Source organism: Pecten maximus, chromosome 3 (assembly GCF_902652985.1).
Source record: "Pecten maximus chromosome 3, xPecMax1.1, whole genome shotgun sequence".
Lineage (NCBI taxonomy): Eukaryota > Metazoa > Mollusca > Bivalvia > Pectinida > Pectinidae > Pecten > Pecten maximus.
Window position 1 is genome coordinate 23,597,852 of NC_047017.1, and position 24,453 is coordinate 23,622,304.

The 24,453-nt window shown below is 36.4% G+C and overlaps 1 protein-coding gene across 2 annotated transcripts in view; it reads left to right on the forward strand.

Annotated features, from left to right (window-relative positions):
* LOC117323629 (1-phosphatidylinositol 4,5-bisphosphate phosphodiesterase beta-4-like) overlaps window positions 1-24,453 on the forward strand; it is a 108,107-nt gene that overhangs the window by 20,881 nt on the left and 62,773 nt on the right. For both annotated transcript variants that reach the window (XM_033878952.1, XM_033878953.1), the window contains exons 2-4: window positions 783-902; window positions 19,338-19,418; window positions 19,926-19,991. In XM_033878952.1, coding sequence (XP_033734843.1) covers window positions 819-902; window positions 19,338-19,418; window positions 19,926-19,991 — 231 coding nt within the window. In that variant the 5' untranslated portion in view covers window positions 783-818. The remainder of the gene's footprint in view (window positions 1-782; window positions 903-19,337; window positions 19,419-19,925; window positions 19,992-24,453) is intronic.

Below are 24,453 nucleotides of genomic sequence, written 5' to 3' on the forward strand. Positions count from 1 at the left end.
ATATACAGGTAATCCTGATGTACTAGTGTCTCCTAGGCCTACAGGACACCGGAATAGCTATATCTTGTACCCGACTGTACTATCAGATATGAAATAAAATACAGGTAATCCTGATGTACTAGTGTCTCCTAGGCCTGCAGGACACCGGAATAGCTATATCGTGTACCCGACTGTACTATCAGATATGAAACAAAATACAGGTAATCCTGATGTACTAGTGTCTCCTAAGCCTGCAGGACACCAGGATAGCTATATGTTGTAATGGTACACCTTTATAAAGGTACATGTATATTGGGAACATAATTACACATCCTATATGTTCGTGTGTGAGAGTTGTTTGTGGATTCATATCATATACCAGATGCAATCTATACATAGGTATTTCTGATAGGATTCTAACCCAATCAATGAGGTTTCCATATTACCAGTCATGCAATTTCTTTGACATGGCATCTGATTCAATTACCAGTTCTGGAAGGCTGTATGAGGGTCTATCATACATATGATGTTATTTGTTTTATAAATTTTGAAATTACATGAAAAAATTAGATGTTTGTGTTAAAGATCATAATGTCCAGATGAAAAAAAAAGTTAAGAAAAAATATGCCTAATGAGATAGGACTTACCGGAGCATTAAGATTTTGTTAAAATTTTGTGCAGGAAAAGGGCACCTTGAGAAGCTCAATTTTGTCTTAACTTAGGGAATGTAGAGAAATCGAATTGGTGATATCAATACATATACAGATTGTTTTGTAAGTAAAGATTTGTCTTCTGACTTTCAGATGATGATGATGTAACTGGACAAACATACCCTGGTAATGGCCAAGGTGACGGAGTTCCAGTGGAGGATTCCTGTTCCACAAGCCCTGCTCGATGGAGCTGTATTTGACCGCTGGGATGAGGTCAGTTGTTTTGTGTTTTGTCTTTGATTATAAGGTTAAAACCAAAATCCAGCACACGTTCTGTATCAATGACATTATTAGCTCACCTGGTCCGAAGGACCAAGGTGAGCTTATGCCATACCGTAGCGTCCGTCGTCCGTCCGTCAACAATTGACTTATTTGACTTCTTCTTCATAACCGCTGATCGGAATTTGACCAAATTTGGTCAGAAGCATCCCTATGGGTAGGGGACTCAAAATTGTACAAATGATGGGGCTGACCCCCCAGGGGCCTGAGGGGCGGGGCCAAAAGGGGTCAATTTGGCTATATTGATATAAACGACTTCTTCTCTGAAACCGAGCAAAGGATATTGCTCCTATTTGTCTGGAAGTATCACTATGGGGTGGGGATTCAAAATTGTACAAATGGTGGTGCTGACCCCCAGGGGCCTGAGGGGCGGGGCCAAAAGGGGTCAATTTGGCTATATTGATATAAACGACTTCTTCTCTGAAACCGAGCAAATGATATTGCTCCTATTTGTCTGGAAGCATCACTATGGGGTGGGGATTCAAAATTGTACAAATGGTGGTGCTGACCCCCTAGGGGCCTGAGGGGCGAGGCAAAAATGGGTCAATATAGCTATATTGATATTAACGACTTCTTCTCTGGAACCGAGCAATGGATATCACTCATATTTGCCTGGTAGCATCACTTTGGGGTGGGGATTCAAAATTGTACAAATGATGGGACTGACCCCCTAGGGGCCTGAGGGGCGGGGCCAAAATGGGTCAATATAGCTATATTGATGATACCAACTTCTTCTCTGAAACCGAGCAATGGATATCGCTCATATTTGCCTGGTAGTATAACTTTGGGGTGGGGATTCAAAATTGTACAAATAATGGGGCTGACCCCCAGGGGCCGGAAGGGCGGGGCCAAATGTGGTCATTTGGGCTATATTGATATAAACAACTTCTTCTCTGAAACCGAACAAACGATATTGCTCATATTTGCCTGGTAGCAACACTATGGGGTGGGGATTCTAAATTGTACAAATGGTGTGGCTGACCCCCGGGGGGCCTGAGGGGCGGGGCCAAGAGGGGTCAATTTGGCTAAATTGATATGAACAACTTCTCATCTGAAACTAAGCAATATATATTGCTCAATTTTGACTGTGAGAATCCCTTTGGGGTAGGGATTCAAAATTGTACAAATGGTGGGGTCTACCTCCCTATGGCTGTGGGGCGGGACCAAAAGGGGTCAATTCGGCTAAATTGATATAAACAACTTCTTCTCTGAAACTAAGCAATGGATATCACTCATATTTGCCTGGTAGCAACCCCCTAGAGTAGGGATTCAAAATTGTACAAATGACAGGACTGACCCCCAAGGGGCCTGAGGGGCGGCGTCAAAAGGGGTCAATTTGGCTATATTGATATAAACGACTTCTTCTCTGAAACAGAGCAAAGGATATTGCTCCTATTTGTCTGGAAGTATCACTATGGGGTGGGGATTCAAAATTGTACAAATGGTGGTGCTGACCCCCAGGGGCCTGAGGGGCGGGGCCAAAAGGGGTCAATTTGGCTATATTGATATAAACGACTTCTTCTCTGAAACCGAGCAAAGGATATTGCTCCTATTTGTCTGGAAGCATCACTATGGGGTGGGGATTCAAAATTGTACAAATGGTGGTGCTGATCCCCTAGGGGCCTGAGGGGCGAGGCAAAAATGGGTCAATATAGCTATATTGATATTAACGACTTCTTCTCTGGAACCGAGCAATGGATATCACTCATATTTGCCTGGTAGCATCACTTTGGGGTGGGGATTCAAAATTGTACAAATGATGGGACTGACCCCCTAGGGGCCTGAGGGATGGGGCCAAAATGGGTCAATATAGCTATATTGATGATACCAACTTCTTCTCTGAAACCGAGCAATGGATATCGCTCATATTTGCCTGGTAGTATAACTTTGGGGTGGGGATTCAAAATTGTACAAATAATGGGGCTGACCCCCAGGGGCCGGAAGGGCGGGGCCAAATGTGGTCATTTGGGCTATATTGATATAAACAACTTCTTCTCTGAAACCGAACAAACGATATTGCTCATATTTGCCTGGTAGCAACACTATGGGGTGGGGATTCTAAATTGTACAAATGGTGTGGCTGACCCCCGGGGGGCCTGAGGGGCGGGGCCAAGAGGGGTCAATTTGGCTAAATTGATATGAACAACTTCTCATCTGAAACTAAGCAATATATATTGCTCAATTTTGACTGTGAGAATCCCTTTGGGGTAGGGATTCAAAATTGTACAAATGGTGGGGTCTACCTCCCTATGGCTGTGGGGCGGGACCAAAAGGGGTCAATTCAGCTAAATTGATATAAACAACTTCTTCTCTGAAACTAAGCAATGGATATCACTCATATTTGCCTGGTAGCAACCCCCTAGAGTAGGGATTCAAAATTGTACAAATGACAGGACTGACCCCCAAGGGGCCTGAGGGGCGGCGTCAAAAGGGGTCAATTTGGCTGTATTGATATAAGCGACTTCTTCTCTGAAACCGAGCAAAGGATATTGCTCCTATTCAAAATTGTACAAATGACAGGGCTGACCCCAGGGGACCTAAGAGGCGGGGCCAAAAGGGGTTATTTTGGCAAAATTGATATAAACAACTTTTTCTCTGAAAATAAGCAATGGATATCTTTAATATGTGACTGGTAGCATTCACTTTGGTTAAGGATTCAAAATTGTACAAATGATGGGGCCGACCCCCTGGAGGCTGAGGGGCTGGGCCAAAAGGGGTCAATTTGGCTAAATTGATATGAACAACTTCTCTGAAACAGCTCATATTTGACTACTAGCATCCTATTGGGGTAGGGATTCAAAATTGTATAAAGGAAGGAGCTGACCCCCAAGGGGCAGAGGGCAGGGTCAAAAGGGGCCAATTGGTCTAAACAAGATCTTCTCTGAAACTAAGCAATGGATATCACTCACATTTGTGTGGTAGCATCCCTATGGGGTCGCGCCAAAAGTCAATTTCATTTCATGGATTAATGTACCTTTTGGCATTTTTAGTATTAAAATAAAACCAATGTACATGTACCCATATAAAATGCTTATGATATATATTGACATAGCAATACCAGCGACAAATATGCTTAAGCATCATTCTTGTTTCATATCTCATGAAACCAGGTGAGCGATACAGGCCCTCTTGGCCTCTTGTTAATTTGTTGAAATGTTAATGGCATTGTTCAATATCTCATCATTCTGATTTCAATTTTCTTCAGATTTCCTTAAAGGAGCATTATGTTGTTGAAATGGTTTTACATAAAAAGACAAAGTTAACTGGAATCTTATATTTTTCTGAACTTCTAAAAGTTATAAACTTTACTTTGATATCACACTCAAACTTCAAAGATAACCCTCTGTTCTAAAAAAAACTATTTGAAAATGTAACTTCAACTCAAAGTTTGAAAACTTATCACTGTCAGTGACAATTAATAAAAGGGTTCGCAGGAGAGCAAATAGTTCACAAAAAGGAAAAGAAAAATGAAGATGCGACTTTTCGTGGTAGCGATATAGGTAATGGGTCACTGAAAACGGAATTAGCATGAAAAAGAAGTACAGGGCAAGATTTTTTTTTATATTTCTTTTATTTTTTAAACATTTTGCATGATAAACATCAAACAGGTTACATTTCACAAGTACATTTATATAATTACTTGCTCACAAATTTTCTTCATTCTCTCATTTGAACAGTTTAACTGATCACACTAATACTTACGTTAGATCCAACCCACCTTACATTCACACTCGCATACAACATGAAGACATACAGAATCAGACAAAGCACAAAGAAACAGCAGAACAAAAATATAACACATATAAAAGAGCTATAGTAAAGAAAGAGACAGAAAAGAGGGGGGGGGGGGGGGGGGGGGGGGGTTGATGGTGATGGAAAAGATAGAGAAGATAGGGAGAGATAGGGGGATATTAGGGTGAGAGGTGGTCAGACTTTTGGTTTATATATAAAAAATATTAAATTTAACGTTTTTGATCAGGCAAGTTCAACAAGTTTTAACCATTTTTTCCATTCATTATTTAAAACATTGAGGCACTGTTCACCTTTTCCCTGAGCAATATACTTTTGGACTTTGTAATAATCTTTTATCAAATTTACCAATGCCATAACATTTAATGATTTATGAGCGCACCTGGTTTGGTACAGGTATTGTTTAAAAATTAAAATAATTTCATTATCAACTTTATTATAAATGCCTTTATGTTCAAATAATCCAAAAATCATAGCTTGTTTATTAATTGCAAAAGGAATAGTAATGATCTCTAAAAGTGATTCAAAAGTGAACAAAAATTGTTGAACTTCATTACATTCCCATAAAATATGGGTGATTGTCTCCCTGTCACCATTACAGAATGTACAGTTAGGATTATTTGTTAGGCCAATCTTGTAAATAAAAGCATTAGTGGTTAATATGTGATGATTTATTCTAAACTGTAGCCATTGTAGTTTTGTATTTTTTGTTATTCTAAATGGGAGAGAGTATATCTTTTTCCATGCATCATTATTAAAATCAAATATATTTCCCCACTTATTTTGAGCTAAAACAATGTTTTCTTGTTTTATAAGTAGTTTGTAAAAATCTTGAGACCCCTTTTTCTGTTTAAAAATAATTTCTAAATCTAAAGGGATGATCGGGTATTGTGGGGTTCTATTTAGGATAGGATAGTTATTAAGGAACTCTTTTATGCTTCTAATTACTCCATGATATTGTAAGTAGTTAGCTATGTTCCCATATATATTGCAAAATTCTTCAAATGAAAAGAAAGAACCATCACTTTTATCCTTAATTAGGTCATTAATTATTATTATTCCTTTCTTAAACCAGTTTGGAAAAAAGATTACTTTTTTACCCACAATTATATTTTTATTATACCATAACGGTGATTTAAGAATAGAATAACCATCTTTCTTATATATTTCTTCTCTTACTCTAAGATTATTCCAGGCTTTAAAAACATCCACCCAAAAAACATTTTTACAACAAGTCAATATTTTGTCAAGATATTTCCTTCCAGAAACAGCCAAAAGGTTAAGGTTTATTCGGGTCTTAAGAATTTCTAACCATTTCCCTTTTGAATTGAAAATCCTTCTTATCCATCCTATCTTTAAAGACTCAATAAAAGCTATCAAATTAACCATTTTAAGGCCACCATCACTATAATTTTGAATAATTACATCCCTCTTTACTTTATCTGTTTTACTGTTCCATAGAAAATTAAACAGAAGTGAATTCAGTTCTTTTACAAACTTTCCATCTGGATTTGGTAGGGAAATAAACAAATGATTTAACTGTGATATTAATAGTGATTTAATTATTGTGATTCTTCCTATTGGAGTAAGTAACCTTTTACTCCAACTCTTAATTATTGATTTCATCTTAGTAAGTTTTTTATCAAAATTCATTCTAGGTATTTTATGTAAATCTACATGAAATTCAATCCCAAGAAGGGTAAATCTATCTACTCCCCATTTAAAATTCAACTCTGGTAGAAAAATGTCATTACTGTATTTTTTGCTGCCTATCCAAACAACTTGTGTTTTACCTGTATTGACTTTTAGACCTGAAATTTTTGCAAAAAAATCCAATTCCTCAATTGATTTCTTCATTGATTTCTCGGTTCCATCTAGTATTAGTGAAGTGTCATCTGCATATTGAGAGTTTAAAATAGGGCAGTTATTAACATTTATACCATTTATATCTTTGTTATTTCGGATTCGTATTGCCAGAATCTCTACACACATTATAAATAAATATGGGGCGATCGGGTCGCCTTGGCGACAGCCTCGCTTGATATTGAAGAAAGATGACAAATTACCTCCTTGATTAATGGCAGAATTACTGTTATAATGTAATATTTTAACCCATTTTCTTATATCATTACCAAAACCGAAATATTTCAAAACATTATCAATAAATTTCCAAGACACAGAATCAAAAGCCTTCTCAAAATCTATAAGCAAAAGCATACCAGGTATATTATTTTCTTCTGTATATTGCATGATGTCATAAATAAGTCTAGTATTTTCTCCAAGATAACGACCTGATAGAAAGCCAGTCTGATCCGAGTTAATTAGTTTATCTAAGACTGATTTAAATCTACTTGTAATTGATCCAGAGGCAATTTTATAAACAATATTTAGAAGGGATATCGGTCGCCAGTTTTTTATGAAATATTTAGATTTATTCTGTTTAGGAATACAAGTAATAATGCCCTGTCGTTGGGTAATGGATAATTGGCCATTTACAAAACCAAAATTTATAGACCGTACAATAAAATTACCTATCTTTTTCCAAAAACATTTAAAAAACTCTGAGGTAAAGCCATCAGACCCAGGACTCTTATTATTTTTCATATTTTTAAGAGTTACAGAAGCTTCTTTTAAAGATATCATACCCTCTAGACCCAAAGCTTCCTCTCTATCTAATTTAGGAACATCAAACTCATCAAGAAATTCATCAATATTTACTTCATTGGTGTTACTATCTAGATAGTACAGGGCAAGATGGTAAATGTCATAAAAAAGTTGTATTGATTTCGGCAACCAGATGGAAAGAATTAGGAAAGCAAATGAGGCTCTCTCAGTTGAGTTGAATGAGGAAATCTCATATTTTGCTTCTATGGTCTACAACCTGACAGGTTGATAATGATATCATGCTCCAAGTTACATTTGCTAGTGTGCTGCCATAAAAACTAAATATTACCTCATCAATCCGCAATAAATGATTTTACGAAATCTGTGGCTATTTCCTTCCTTTACAAGTGCGGACACACAGCAATAGAGTTAAAAAAAAGGAATGACCCTTTAATAAAATTGTGGTTGTCTAAGATGGGATGTAACAAATTGCATCAAGCTTCTTGAAAGTCCTTAAAATAATTACACTATATTTGTTATCTCAAGGTAGAGTGTGAAGACAAAATATTGTCTTAATTTCAGTTCGGTATTGAATGTATTTCCAACTGTCATCAGGTGAAAGGCTGTTCAAATCACACTTCATCCCTGGTGTGTCCATCTGTCCAATAACAATCCTTGTAACCACTATTTCTCTGAAAGTACTCGATGGAGCTTTCCCAAATTTCATATGTATGTTTCCCTTGGTCCATGTAGTTTTGTATAATAAATTTTGAGCTAATCATAAAACATTATGGAAGTCAGGTGGCCATTTTGAATTTTGACAGTTGAAGTTTGTTACTGTTATTTCTCAGAAAGTATGGATCTTATTAAATTTCCTATGTAGGTTTCCTTTAGTCCATAGCTAGTTGTGTCCATTCAGTGAGTCTGACTGGAAAATAAAATGACTGAGAGGTAGTTTTCTTTGATTCTGTCAGTTGAAATTTGTTATTGTTATTTCTTGAGAAGTGCAGGAACAATATATCTCAAACTGTATGTTATGGTTCTCTTAGGTCCGAGGTGTGCCCATTATTTTGAGTCCAAAACTGGAAAACAAAATGGTCATAGCCATCTTGTATTTTGACAGTTGCAGTTTCTTATTGCCATTTCTTTAGGAGTACTATAGTAATAAAACGGGAAAAGTAGAAAAAAAGATAAGTTTTACATAGATCCAATTAAGAACCCTTTTGGATATCTTTATTTGAAATGAGATTCAAATAGAAGAAAGATTAGTGGAATATACATGTATTTTTGGGTAGATACCACTAATCTTTTTGGCCAAATATAGCCTCATCAAATTCCCTGTATATTAATGTAATGTGGTACAAGCCCAGATTTAATGTACATACTCGATAAGATGGGTAAACAAGACACTGATTCTGTGGTATATTGCTTCGTTTCAGGTACATGTAGGTGGTAGTGGATTATAGATCAATTCTCCTGTCAACACTAAATAAAACTAAAAGATTTACATTTTCTGCAACCTGTGTGCTTAGCCATAAATTAGAGCCTCTTGCATGTCCTGATCTGAAGCAGTAGACAGTACATTGATAGCATGTATGGTTCAAAAATCAGGACATATCATCATGATTATCAGTATTCCTCTGAAGTATGGGACACAACATCATCATGATTATCAGTATGACTCTGAAGTATAGGACACAACATCATCATGATTATCAGTATGACTGAAGTATAGGACACAACATCATCATGATTATCAGTATGACTCTGAAGTAACACAACATCATCATGATTATCAGTATGACTCTGAAGTATGGGACACAACATCATCATGATTATCAGTATGACTCTGAAGTATAGGACACAACATCATCATGATTATCAGTATGACTCTGAAGTATGGGACACAACATCATCATGATTATCAGTATGACTCTGAAGTATGGAACACAACATCATCATGATTATCAGTATGACTCTGAAGTATGGGACACAACATCATCATGATTATCAGTATGACTCTTAAGTATGGGACACAACATCATCATGATTATCAGTATGACTGAAGTATGGGACACAACATCATCATGATTATCAGTATGACTCTGAAGTATGGGACACAACATCATGACGATTATCAGTATGACTCTGAAGTATGGGACACAACATCATCATGATTATCAGTATGACTGAAGTATAGGACACAACATCATCATGATTATCAGTATGACTCTGAAGTATGGGACACAATAACAGAATACTTATCAGCATAACTGAAACATTACCACAGAACATTAATCGTATGAATCTAAAGAAGGGAACAGAAAATTGATATTATGGATCTGGACTGAAGAGGGAGACAGAAAATTGATATTATGGATCTGAAGAAGGGGATAGAAAATTGAAGTGTGAATTAATCTTCAATGAACAGAAAGTTTTCTGTTTATGATCTATTGCATGACAATACCTATTCAAAAATTTATAAAGCTTTGTTCACAAGTCTTGTAAATAGCTGGGTTGTAGCAAACCACTTCAGTACTGCATGATCAGCTTTGTTGACCTTTCCAAGTTAATAATGAATTGGCTTTTCCAAGTTAATAAGGACACCATGAATAACTAATTAATTGTGTTGACATTGTAATTAATAAGTTCCAGTGTGTTCCCCATGACTGACACAAACATGGTATACAAGTAGTAAGTGTGTAAACAATAAATTACATTCATGAATATTTATTGATAAACTATTAATTCCGACATGTTTAGATAACTTTGTGGTCCTGTAAAATGACAATAATAACTATGGTCAGTATCATTTCTCCCCTTGATCAGACTAATGATAAAATGATATAGAGTGAAGTTGAATGTTTTAATAATTTATCATATTCATTAGACAATTATTGGCTGATGTTGGTGATGTTGAAGAAGTGCCAGCTCTCTTTTGTTTACACTGGTAGCTCTAGATCTATGATGAGGAAATAGGAATAAATATTTTATATTTCTTGTGTACAGTATATGGTGACTTATTATGTCTCGAGATCGCCTTTATATGCAGGGAGACATAATGTATAAGTACCTGTTCTTCTGATTCTTCTTCTAATCATTTCTTGTTCAGATATGTGTCAACAGATATGTTGATGAATCTTGGAGGATTCTTGTACCTCCTAAAGCTGATGTGCATTGCATGCTGTTAGGTCACTGACCTTTCCAAGTTAATAATGAATTAGTTTTTCCAAGTTAATGACACCGTGAAGTGTGAACATTACAATAATTTATTGTCTGCGCCATAACTTTTTAACTGTTGAAGATATGGTAATGAAACATGCAGCTCAGATGCATAACCTGAAGACAATGTGCAGTGTATTGCCCTTAGGGCTCAGTGACCCTGACCTTAATGCAGAGCTAATTTATGCATATGTACAGCACAAAAATTTTGAATTTAAAACTGAACATGTACATTGTACATGTGGGCATGCTTTCAGTCCCGTTAGTTTTTTATACGCCCGATGAAAGACGGGATGTATTATGTTATCATGTTGGCAGGCGGGCGGGCGGCCGGGAGGGTGGTTGGGCAGGGGGGGGCGGGCGCACGCACGCACGCACGCACATATGGTGTCCGGACCATAACTCCAATACTACTCGACCCAGGCTCTCCATACTTGACACAAATATATCTTGATGAGCCGGAGTGTTGCATACCAAAATCATGTCCCTTATCCCCATATTTGTGGAGTTATTCCCCTTTGATGATTTTACTTCAGGCACATATGGTGTCCGGACCATATCACCAGTACTACTTGACCCAGGCTGTCTATACTTGACACAAATATACAGTACTTCTTGATGAGCCGGAGTGTCGCATACCAAAATCATGCCCCTTACCCCCTTATTTGTGGAGTTATTCCCCTCTGATGCTTTTACTTGTCCGGACCATAACTCCAATACTACTCAACCCAGGCTCGCCATACTTGACACAAATATACATCTTGATGAGCCGGAGTGTCGCATACCAAAATCATGCCCCTTACCCCCTTATTTGTGGAGTTATTCCCCTCTGATGATTTTACTTGTCCGGACCATAACTCCAATACTACTCAACCCAGGCTCGCAATACTTGACACAAATATACATCTTGATGAGCCGGAGTGTCGCATACCAAAATCATGTCCCTTATCCCCATATTTGTGGAGTTATTCCCCTTTGATGATTTTGCTTCGGGCACATATGGTGTCCGGACCATATCTCCAGTACTACTTGACCCAGGCTCTCTATACTTGACACAAATATACGGTACTTCTTGATGAGCCGGAGTGTCGCATACCAAAATCATGGCCCTTACCCCCGTATTTGCGGAGTTATTCCCCTTTGATGATTTTACTTGTCCGGACCATAACTCCAATACTACTCAACCCAGGCTCTCCATACTTGACACAAATATACATCTTGATGAGCTGGAGTGTTGCATACCAAAATCATGCCCCTTACCCCCGTATTTGCGGAGTTATTCCCCTTTGATGATTTTACTTGTCAAGACCATAACTCCAATACTACCCGACCCAGGCTCTCCATACCTGTAATTGCTCACCATTCACTTACCGTAAATAATCGGTATAGTGCGCACTCGCGTATAGTGCGCAGGTACGTTTTTGAGGTTCAGTTCAAAAAAAAAAATAATTAAATGAACTTTTTTTTTTTTCAATATTCAACTGCGCGGTAGATGAATTCTAAAGCATAAGATAATAGGAATTTGTAACTTATGAAAGCTTATTTACCCCCATTTAATTGGAATTACTGGTCAGATTTGACACATTGGATTGACAGGTTGTTTACATTATACCGTGACAGGCCTAGTCAGCTTGCAAATTGGAGCGGTCCCATCTACAATGTTGTACAAACAAAATAATTAATCCTACCCTCAATTACCTTGTGATTTTCACGCAAGTATGATCTTTTGTGGTATTTGTCCATGATATATACAAAGCTAATTAAGCTCAATTATAACAAGATTGACTAGTAAGCTGAGTATAGCTACGTAATGTAACACAGGCCGCCATTTTGTTTACAGTACGGAAACAAGTCTGCTGTCGTCGTGCTGGTCACAACTTTTATATCAATGAAATAAACATGTGTAATGGATAAATCTACAGTGCATACGATAAATAAGAGTACCCCGGTAGTTTTCATTGTCAGATTGTATTTTACTGCCGCACGAGATAAAGGCATTAGTGTTACCCTTGCCTGATTGCACATGCGTGCTATTACAGCTTCCGTAAATAAACAAGTTGAACGTTATCAGTTTCTGGCAACACTCTGGATTTATAAGGTGATTAATTTAGAAGTATGAAATAACTAAGTACTGCTATATCATTTCAAGTTTTGTTTAATGTTAATTGAGATATTATACATCGTTTTGGACCTGAATACGGGAACATGCTCAAGTGAGATCGTATGTGTACGGAACGTGTGGCTCACGATCGACTTAGATAAATCTACGTAATTGCTGATAAATACACAATTTCAAGGAATTAAACATCAAAATAATTATTCATTTCTTTGATTATTTATTAACTATTACTTTCTTAATGCTTGATATATATATATATATATATATATAACATAAGTATTGAAAAAAAGTGTGCACTATACGCGAATATTTACGGTAATAATGGTATTAGGAGGCTGATTCTTTGCAAAGAGGTTCTTTTAATGTATATATTCTGTATATAAACATGTGAACTAATTTTTGTGTTGTTGTGTCTAAACCAAGGTTTCCCATATTTGCAACATATATACATCTCATCATTTAAAGTTGCCCTTCGGTTTCGACTACACACCATTATGTGTATCAATATCTCCTTCCAACTTTCCAACAATGATACTTCATTTTAAAGCATTACAACCTGTGAAACTACCCCCTTCCAAGTGTCAAATATTGCGGCGGGCGTATGTTGTGGCCCTCCAACAGGCCCTTGTTCTCTTTGTATTTGTCGCTTCAGTAATGGGACCACTCTGCTATTCAATAATTACGACCGTTTCTGACTATCCCAAAGACCACTAATTAATGACCCCATGAGTGCAACCATTCACACCTGTGGTCAAACTTCATTGTTATGCAATGAGCAATGAACAGCTTGCCGCATGTCCGGCGTTTGATCCTTCTGCAAGGTGAAAAATAAATAAATTTTCAGATTATCTTGGTGTTATTATCAAGCTTTTGTTTACATACCAGGATATTGTCATGTCAGAATTTTGCCTATTGATCACTTTGAAATCCTTTGAATTTTTCTTTTCTTTGCCTGCCCACACTCAGACACCAACTCATTCTTTTACCGCTATATAACGTCATTGAAAATTTGTTATACAGTGGAACTTTGTTAACTCGAACTCGGATAACTCGAATACCCCGCTTAACTCGAAGTACCTCGTTGGTCCCTGCCGAATTCTCTCTTTATCTTAGTAAAGAAAACTCGGAAAACTCGAACTCGGAAAACTCGAAGAACTCGGATAATACGAAGTGAAAATTTGGTCCCAACAATAAAAATCCTATTTGAAATGATCGAATAACTCGAAGTATAATTTTCGTCGATCGGTGGTAAACGCCGACATTTTTTAAGAGCTAAATTACTAACCTACATGCTATTATAAGTGTTTCAAAAATTCATAAAAGAAATTGTCGGTTGAATTTTATAACAACATGTCTTGGTGATAAAAAGTACTGCCTTACTTACATCAAGTAATTTCCTAAGGCGGTCGCCGATATTAGTACACACGATAGTCAACAACTCATCTACCCGTTCGCTCAAGCGGAACTAATCTCTGACACACCGGTAGATCTACCCGGCTGATGTTTTTACAGGTGTACAAATGAAACAGTCACCGGCGCCTATTAAATATTTAAACTGCTGAAACTATAGCGTAATTACTGCCGAGGTGTTCAGAGTACAACTGTAACAGTCAGTGCTGTCTATTAAATCGGATAAAACGCCAGCTCAGGTACAGTAACATTTTATACGCACATGCGCAGCCTAACTTCCGGTGCTAATACACATAGAAATGGTGTGGTTATCAATAAAAAGTAAGTAGACCGATCAAACAGTATTTTATATGTTTAATAAAAGGTAATGGTTCTGTTACGTTTTGCATGCAATCTGTGTTAAACTCAAACGGTTACCGGGTATTTGATTTGACATGAATAACTTGTTATTTTGTCGAATTCCGTTTCATCGTTTACCTTTTGCAAACATGACTTGGACATCAGATCGTTCTTGAAGTGACTAAGTGAAAGAAACTTTATCGTGACTGTATATCGGCAAAACTACACCAAATTACAAGTGACATAACGAAACATTACATATATATTTACATGTATTGACCAGTCTTCACACTAAACTGATGAGCGACAGAGCGAAGTTATAATGATTATATAATGTTGACAAATATTGACTAAACTTTTCACCAAAAATGATAACTCGCTTAATTCGAACACTTGGATAACTCGAAGTTTTTTTCATGGTCCCGTCGACTTTGAGTTAATGAAGTTCCACTGTATATATTCAGTCTTATTTTCCACAAATACCTCATGTTTGGATTGATCTTTTTGAGTCATTTTAAAGGAACTTGATAATTTTCTCTGTGATATTAGGATAAATGAATTTGTCACTTGGTCTGTGTTTAGTCATTGGTTAATAATATGCTTTAATACCATTGAGGCAGTGGCAAAGTCATTCAAACACGTTACTGACTAAGATCGTAAGGATTGTTATGTGACCATTCTTTGCTGGAGGTAGGATATTAGGAATTAGGAACTGAACAATTACAACTCGAAGTAATTTTTATGAAAACAGTTCACTATTGTTTTACCTGTAGAACAGGTGTAGCCTATATGCATACATTATAACAGTGGTCACATGTTGAGCTGGTGTCTAATTTTAGTGATGAAGATTTTCCAGAATTGAACCTCCTGACAACGCTAATTCATGTGCACGCTAACAACGAAATCACATTAACAGTTTTCTTTGTTCGCGCTGAAATTTGACTGCGCTTAAATATTAGATTTACAGTAAGTGCTTATTTTTTCCAATGATTCTTGTCTGTGTGTTAACTTTTTGACCTTTTAGGACATCTTAATGAAAATTGCTGTCTACCTTAATCATGCACTCACGATGTGCAGTGCACTGTCATTGGATCATTGTGACTTTGACCTCAAGACTAAAGGTCAAGAAAGTGCAAGTTTAACAGCTGAAGATATCTTGAAAACTTGCTGTATACTTAAGTTAAGGTGAAGGTGATGGATATGCAATACTGTACTGTATAGTCATTTCAACCTTAATCTCGGGGTCAAAGGTCAAAGTACATCTTTTTCTTATAATTTCTCATCTGGCAATAACATTTAAACCATTAAAGATATCCTAATGAAAGTTGCTGTATGTCTTTATCAAACCACTGACGATGTCTAGTGCGAGCTTTATCTACTGTCATTGCAGTGCAAAAAAAATCAATGCGTAGGTAGTAAGTGGAGGGGAGACATCTGGAGTTAAAACTGATTTGATGCAAATTGCCCTGTGGTAAAGGATATAATTTAATGTTGTATACCAATATATATTGATAGGGAGGATGTAACCGCATACCCGCCCTACCTCGCCTCAACATAACCCATCCAAGAGGAGGGACAGGGCCCAGTAATGATGTATTATACTATCATACCTCTTACTGATTGAATATTTTAAAGTTTAAAGACAACTTTAAAGTAAGGTTGAAGGGATTTTTACTTGAATATTTTAAAGTTTAAAGACAACTTTAAAATAAGGTTGAAGGGATTTTTACCTAGGGTAACTTATAATCATGTGCATGTTTACATTATGGGTGTGGTTCCTCTTTGGACATGAGGAGCAAGTGGGGTATAATGCCCCAGATTTGGTATAGATAGCAGCTGGGATAAGTGGATAAAGAGGATATATAGCCCTAATGATGGACATAAATTAAGGGTATCTTAAGTAATGATTTGTTTTAAAGAAAACAAATGTGAACAATAAAATGACAATTATTATTTACCTTTTTTGCCTCTTTAATGTTTCAACACTAACAAAATAATAATCTACAGGTATATTCCAGCATTCATGATAAGTGTTTCCCATATTGGTATTAACACTAAAGTAAATACATGTGGACATGCACCTTTTGAAGGGCTGAACAGGCCATTGATAATTTCACAGACATCATGCCTAATGTGAGTGGGTATTGCCATGTATTACTTAAATCAATGCAAGTTTATGGATAATGAATGCTTATTTAGTGGACCCTTTCAGGAAATTGTTTTAATTGAAATAGCCCAGTAGAGGAGGCTGACACCTCAGCCATGACCTCCACACAGTGTACAATGAGTCTGGAATGATGCCATTTATTGATGAATTTATAACACTACCATGTGCAATGAACTGTTGCTGGTATTTGTTTCTCTGTATGACTTGACTGTTGTTGGGATTCGTTTTTTTCTGTAGGAATTTCTGTAGGACTCGACTGTTGCTGGTATTTGTTTTCTGTAGGAATTTTTGTAGGACCAGACTGTTGTTGGTGTTTGTTTTTCTGTAGGATTCTGTTGGACCTTGCTGTTGCTGGTGTTTATTTATTGCTCACCTGGTCTTAAGGACAAATGAGAGATTATGCCATACCATGGCATTCATTTGTCATTCGTCTATAAATGTCCATCCATACATCAACAATTTCTTCAAAAGACTTCATCTTCTTCTTAGGGGCTATGGGGTGGGACCAATGGAGGCAATTTGACTGTGTTGCTATAAACAACTCCTTTTCTGGAACTAAGAAATGGATATCACTCAATTTTGATTGGTAGCATCCCTAGGTGGTAGGGATTCAAAATTGTACCAATGGCAGGACTTGTTCTCCCAGGGGCTGAAGGACAAAAGTGGATAAGTTTGGCTATATTGCTGTAAATGACTTCTGTGGAAATAAGTGAAGAACATCATTTTTTAATCTTTTTTTTAATTAGAAGCATCCTTGGTGGGGGTAGTTTAGAGTTGTAGGAATAGTGGGCTGACCCGGCCCCCTTGGGTCTAAGGAGAAGGGTCCAATAGGGGAAATATTCTTTAAAATCCTCCTTCTTCTGTAGGAATGAAAGGTTTTGGTCCGTATTTGATGTGAAGCATCCTTTGGCAAGGGAACCCATTTTGCATAAACTTTGAGGCTGGTCCTCAGGGATCTGAGGGATGGTGCACAGTAGGGGAAATATTGGAAATTCTTCAAAAAACCTGATTCTGTCTATTTTCAGTCTGAACTATCCTTAGGTTAAGGGAAATCAATTTCATATTAACTTTTTGATTTGAAACCCCTTGGGCCTGAAGGGTGGGGCCCAATTGGGGATATTTAGCTTACTCTTCAAATCTTTCTTTTGCCTTTGTCCATCAACAAATTTGGTCCTCAGCTGATAACTGTAGTATCTATTGAACGATTTACATGAATTTGGTCAAGATGTCCAGTTCATAAAAATACATGTATATATATAGGAATTTCTGTAGAAGTCGTGTGTATTTACTTGTGTTTCTCATAGAATTAGATAGATTTAACATTTACTGCCACCATAGGGGACTTTTAGTTTACTCAGTGTGACGAACTCTAAGCTGACAGTGGCATGATTGATTGAACTTACAGCACTACCGAACTCACAATGAGTCCAGTCTAGGGACAGGGTAATATCGCATTAATCCATTTAAGTTCCTTCAAGCTGGATTTATTGACAATATTAACCAATTTTCTTCCATCAATGCAGCCCCTATGGCATGTTAGTTACACAGGCTCCTCCAAGGATACAGTTCAATGTCTCCAACAGCTCAGAATTCACCATTGGTGGATTTTTGCATAGTACTGTTTTTTTAAATGAAATAAGAAATTGAGTCGGTTAATAGAAGTGTTTAATACTGTTAAATGTCTGTGGTACCATATTTATTCGATTAGTATCGAAACTCTATTCCCAAAGGATATGGTGTACTTATAGCTCAGTACAATGTTATATAAATGATACTTGGACCACATTCCCCTTGGGGTGGATGCAGGCCATATTACCATAGTTTCTGAACAGCATATAAAAAGTGGTGTTTTCTGGAATTTCAATCAATAATAAGAGTACTATGCAATATGATTTTAAGACTAAGAGAATCTGATGTAACTACCACAAAATAGTTGATAAAACACGTAATTTCTTCCCAGAATAATATATATCAATTGTATATAGTGGAATTAAAATTTGGAAAAATGATGTACTCAATCTTTATGTTTCAATCTTTATGATTGTGTGAATCTTCACTGTGCTAAAGATTTAAATTCCCGAAGTATCCAACAGTGTCTTAGCTGGTAAACCTTAATGACTGTCGGTAACTCTTATGATTAATTGTAAACCCATAAGATAAGTATTTTGAGTAACATCTTTCAGAGCAAAGTTTCAAGACACAAGTAACAGCAAAGAATCCTCTTCCTGAAATGTATCAATATTCACAGAAAAAATATTTACAACACTGAAATTAAAAACATGTATAAAGCTGAATTTGTTTTTTTTAATGCATATATACTGTAGTACTAAAATGTATCTACAAAGCTGAAAGTTTCTTTTGTTGATCATGTTGAGAGTATACGTACATGTACACTCTTGAACTATCTAAGAGCATAGATTTTCTTAAGGATCGCTTCCATGTAGTGCAAAGCTCTCGACCAACTATCTGCTCTCAAAGATACCGAAAGATTTAGATTAAACTTTCTGAAATCACTGGTTGTTCTATATCACACTGATTATGAACTTGAAGGCAGTATTTGGATCAGTAATAATCTCACACTAGTGACTGTTACCCCATAGACATTTCCTTTTCATTTTTGAAATGTAACTGGTCCTATATGTTGTTGATCAGTACAGTACTAGGGTGGCTTGCTTTCCATTTTGTTCAAATAAATGACCTCGAGTTTCAAAGTCAAAAGAGGTAAATATTTTCAAGTCTTTGAACTTGTATTCTTCAGGAATCCTCGACATTGGAGTCTAACTGCACGGTGAAAGTTGACGATTATGGATTTTTCATATACTGGAAAAGCGAAGGCAGGGTATGTACTTTATAAGTATAATTAGAACCCAGTAGAACTTGATGATTTTGGAAATTTTAATTAAATTGTTCTTGTCATGGTTAGTTTAATCTGTAAATTCAACATGGCCATACATTGTCAGTAACCCTATAGACCCAGCAATCTCAAACATACAATGTACAATCTAGAAATGGTCGATGGTATAAATTGACAGTTTTTCTCCTCATTAATATTATTGAAACTATTTGCATTATTCATGATATTGCAAATGATTTTTGATTTTTCCAATTACTTGAATAGCTCAAGCAGAAATTGCCTGTTTATCAAGTAGATCAGTATCAGTTTTTTGTCAAAAATATTACGGAAATCAGTTCTCTATGCATTCAAAATAAATAAACAAACTCCTCTTTATAGATCATATTGTATAAAATTAATGATTGACAATATCTGTTTCATGAAACTGAATGCTTGCTAATAAAAGCCGAGGGGCCATATAATTAATACTGAATCATTTGTGTGTATTTGTAGGAAGGCCAGGTGCTGGAGATATCACAGGTCAATGACATCAGGTTGGGCCTTGCACCAAAGATCAATGTAAGTTATATATTCTTATTTAAGTTTATTAGGTTGTAGAAACTAGGGTATCCTTCTGTATTTCATGTCCTATATACCAATTACGCATGAGAAGTTTTGTACATTCCATGCATAAATAAATACATACCGCTGAGTCCAGATGTAGAGTATTAATTATAAACAGAGATATTTATATAAACAAAAGCCGTTCATAGTTGGGAGTAAAACTTGTGTTCATGGACTTACCAAGCATTCATATGAACTATTTAAGAAGAAGATGCTAGGATCTTCATTGGCCTGTACATGTACATGTTTATTACAGACTGTCCATAAATAACTACTAGAAAACTACTGTTATCTTATTGGGGATCTAACTTTTGGTGAAAATGTTTAATTAATTGGCAATCTTTCCCCCAGAGTTAGATAGTGATAACTGATTGTAGACTCCTGTCTCAGCTTACTATACGTAATAACTAACAGTGGGTTTATGTATTGATCACAGGGTGTTGGTTTACGAACATGATGGTCCCAACGAGAGGGTGCTTTAAGTGTTGTGTCAGTACTGACCTCATGATCAGGTTAACTATTAATGTCAAGGTCATTCATAAACTATAACATCTTTGATGAGAAGCAGTAGGCAGACCATTGATAATTTGATTGTGGTTAAGATATGGTTTATAATGTTGCCGAACAATACGGTAGACAAAATTATGTATTGCAAGTCGTTAACGTTTATTTCGATACTGTAGTAAGTGGGAATTCTAGATAAATCGGTGGACTTGTCTTTTACTATCATAGTTATATCCACAAATAACCACCTGCCTATGTTGTTAATTACCATATGTATCCATAAAAAAAACTTCTGTCATCAGATAATCCCGCTTCATTTTTGCAGAATTGTAAGAATCATAAGTGAGGTTATGCTTTGGTGCTGCATCTATCATCTGTCAACCTTTACTTTAAACAAAAGGCCTAGAATCATGACATTTGACTGGTAGGCTCCTGGGATAGAGTACCACAAATTCAAAAGAAATGACCTTGACCCCTATTCAAGGCCACAGGGGTCAAATTTGTGAAAAAGCATTCAACAACAACTTCTGATTTATTCACGGTCATAGGGTCAAATCTTGATTCAAACAACTTATTCTGTTTAACTGAAAGACCCAAGAATCAAGATACCTGAAAGTTTGAATAAAGAAATGATTTTGATTCGTATTCAAGGCCACAGGGTTTCAATTCTGTTAAAAGATTCCAATGACTTCATCAGATTAACTGAAAGGCAGAGAATCAAGATATTTGGCACGAAGGTTCCCACAATGACACCTGACAAATGGTGCAAAAGGGAATTCCCTTGACATTATTCAATGGGTAAAATTTGTTTAAACACAGAACAATTTCTCTTGATTCGCTGAAAAGCAGACTACCAGGTGAGCATTGCAGGCCTATTGAGCCTCTTGTTTTAATAGTCAGCTCAAGGTGGTTCCCAAATACGCCCTCCAAAAATTATAATTCCCAACTTTTACAGTAGGATAGGAAGGATTATTTGGGGATAAATATGGTAATATTGGTTTCTACTGTCTAGATACATCTGTGAAGTAGTGTGACAATAATGTTTGTTTCTGTACTTTAGTAGGTGTCTAGATACATCTGTGATGTAGTGTGACAATAATGTTTGTTTCTATCCTTTAGTAGGTGTCTAGATACATCTGTGACGTAGTGTGACAATAATGTTTGTTTCTATACTTTAGTAGGTGTCTAGATACATCTGTGACGTAGTGTGACAGTGTCTAGATACATCTGTGATGTAGTGTGACAATGTCTAGATACATCTGTGACGTAGTGTGACAATAATGTTTGTTTCTATCCTTTAGTAGGTGTCTAGATACATCTGTGACGTAGTGTGACAGTGTCTAGATACATCTGTGATGTAGTGTGACAATGTCTAGATACATCTGTGACGTAGTGTGACAATAATGTTTGTTTCTGTACTTCAGTAGGTGTCTAGATACATCTGTGACGTAGTGTGACAATAGTGTTTGTTTCTGTACTTCAGTAGGTGTCTAGATACATCTGTCAAGTAGTGTGACAATAATGTTTGTTTCTATCCTTTAGTAGGTGTCTATACTAGATACATCTGTGACGTAGTCCGATAATAATGTTTGTTTCTATCCTTTAGTAGGTGTCTAGATACATCTGTGACTTAGTCTGACAATAATGTTTGTTTCTATACTTTAGTAGGTGTCTAGATACATCTGTCAAGTAGTGTGACAATAATGTTTGTTTCTATCCTTTAGTAGGTGTCTAGATACATCTGTGACGTAGTCTGACAATAGTGTTTGTTTCTGTACTTTAGTAGGTGTCTAGATACATCTGTGACGTAGTGTGACAATAATGTTTGTTTCTATCCTTTAGTAGGTGTCTAGATACATCTGTGACGTAGTCTGACAATAATGTTTGTTTCTATACTTTAGTAGGTGTCTAGATACATCTGTGACGTAGTCTGACAATAATGTTTGTTTCTATACTTCAGTAGGTCTCTAGATACATCTGTCAAGTAGTGTGACAATAATGTTTGTTTCTATCCTTTAGTAGGTGTCTAGATACATCTGTCAAGTAGTCTGACAATAATGTTTGTTTCTATCCTTTAGTAAGTGTCTAGATACATCTGTGACGTAGTCTGACAATAATGTTTGTTTCTATCCTTTAGTTGGTGTCTAGATACATCTGTGAAGTAGACTGACAATAATGTTTGTTTCTATACTTTGGTAGGTGTCTAGATACATCTGTGACATAGTGTGACAATAATGTTTGTTTCTGTACTTTAGTAGGTGTCTAGATACATCTGTGAAGTAGACTGACAATAATGTTTGTTTCTATCCTTTAGTAGCTATATGTGTCTAGATACATCTGTGAAGTAGTTGGACAATAATGTTTGTTTCTATCTATACTAGGTGTCTAGATACATCTGTGACGTAGTCTGACAATAATGTTTGTTTCTATCCTTTAGTAGGCATTTAGATATTTCAATTTAAGTACAGGATTCTTATGGAAGCTGTACATTATGATGCATGTCAAAATTAATTTCCACTTTGATAGTTAATATCCTGTTGAGCATATTAAAACCAAATTTGTTGTATATTGAAACTGTCAGTGTACCTACATCTAGTGCCTCGTCTGTGAATAACAAAGCTTTTAAAATCAGCTGCAGGAGGTGGTTGATTTCAAAATGTTGAATTTATCAATGTGTAGTCAGGTAGATTGGAGTCTCAGAAGTGTCATTGGGCAGTTAAATAGTCCATCTGAATGCCCCTTCTGATCTTATCTGGAAAGGCAAACCAGCTGGATTTACCAACAATCGATCAATATTGTAAACTGTTCAGATATCATATAACTAGGTACCAGAATGGCTTCCAAATGACTCCCAGACTCTGTACACAGATAATATGGGAGGGTTGATACTGGGAGGGTTGATACTGGGAGGGTTACTCAGCTGTTTTCCACCAATGGTGCTCTGCCTTTAATGAGACCCTTGTTTGTCTAATTCTGTTAGAAGGTAGAAAATAAAACTGGGGTGTGTGTGTGTGGCACGTCTTGGCAGGCTGGCAAATTAAAGCTGCCTTTGTTTACCTTTCCCCTGGGTGTTTGAGAATCCATGTATCCTCTTAGGCTCTGCCTACGTTCCTATGGTAACTGTTAATGTCAAGGTCATACAAGTGTACAACTTTGCTAACTTAACAGTTCACAGATAGTCGGTAGTGTAGCTTTTGAAAAACAAGCGAAATGGAGAGAAAATCTGTTTTATGTTGTGTACCAGTATTTGAAATGTACAAATACTGTATCCCATAGGTCTGATGTACATTTTTCTTATGCTTTCTAAGTCATGTAATAAATAGTAAATTCAAGAAATAATTTACACCAGTTGTTAATAATGTTTATTACAATCATTGTTATTATATCATTGAGCTATCTATCAACTACACAGCATGTAACACCCTCCCCCTTTCCATTCCAGAGATTAAGAATCCAGGAGGCCAAACTTTCTGATACTTGACAGGGTGTTTCATTGTGATATAGAAATAGGCCAGAAGGGGCAAAAAAAAGTTACCAAGGTCAAGGTCACTGTTTCTTAAAGTAGAACAGGGAATATACTGTCAGATATTCTTCATATGATTATTATCATTGCTGTGGAACAAGAAGGTCACCCCAATTTCAAGGACATATCAAAATTACCTTGGCATAAAAAGGATAAAAAAAAATTGACAATGAAGGCCCAAAGAAATCTGTACATAATCCAAGTAACCCTAGAATACAAAGGAGAAAGGTGACTTGTGGTTTAAATTCCAAGTAACCCTATACATAGGGAGAAAGGTGACTTGTTGATAAATTCCAGGTAACCCTATACATAGGGAGAAAGGTGACTTGTTGATAAATTCCAGGTAACCCTATACATAGGGAGAAAGGTGACTTGTTGATAAATTCCAGG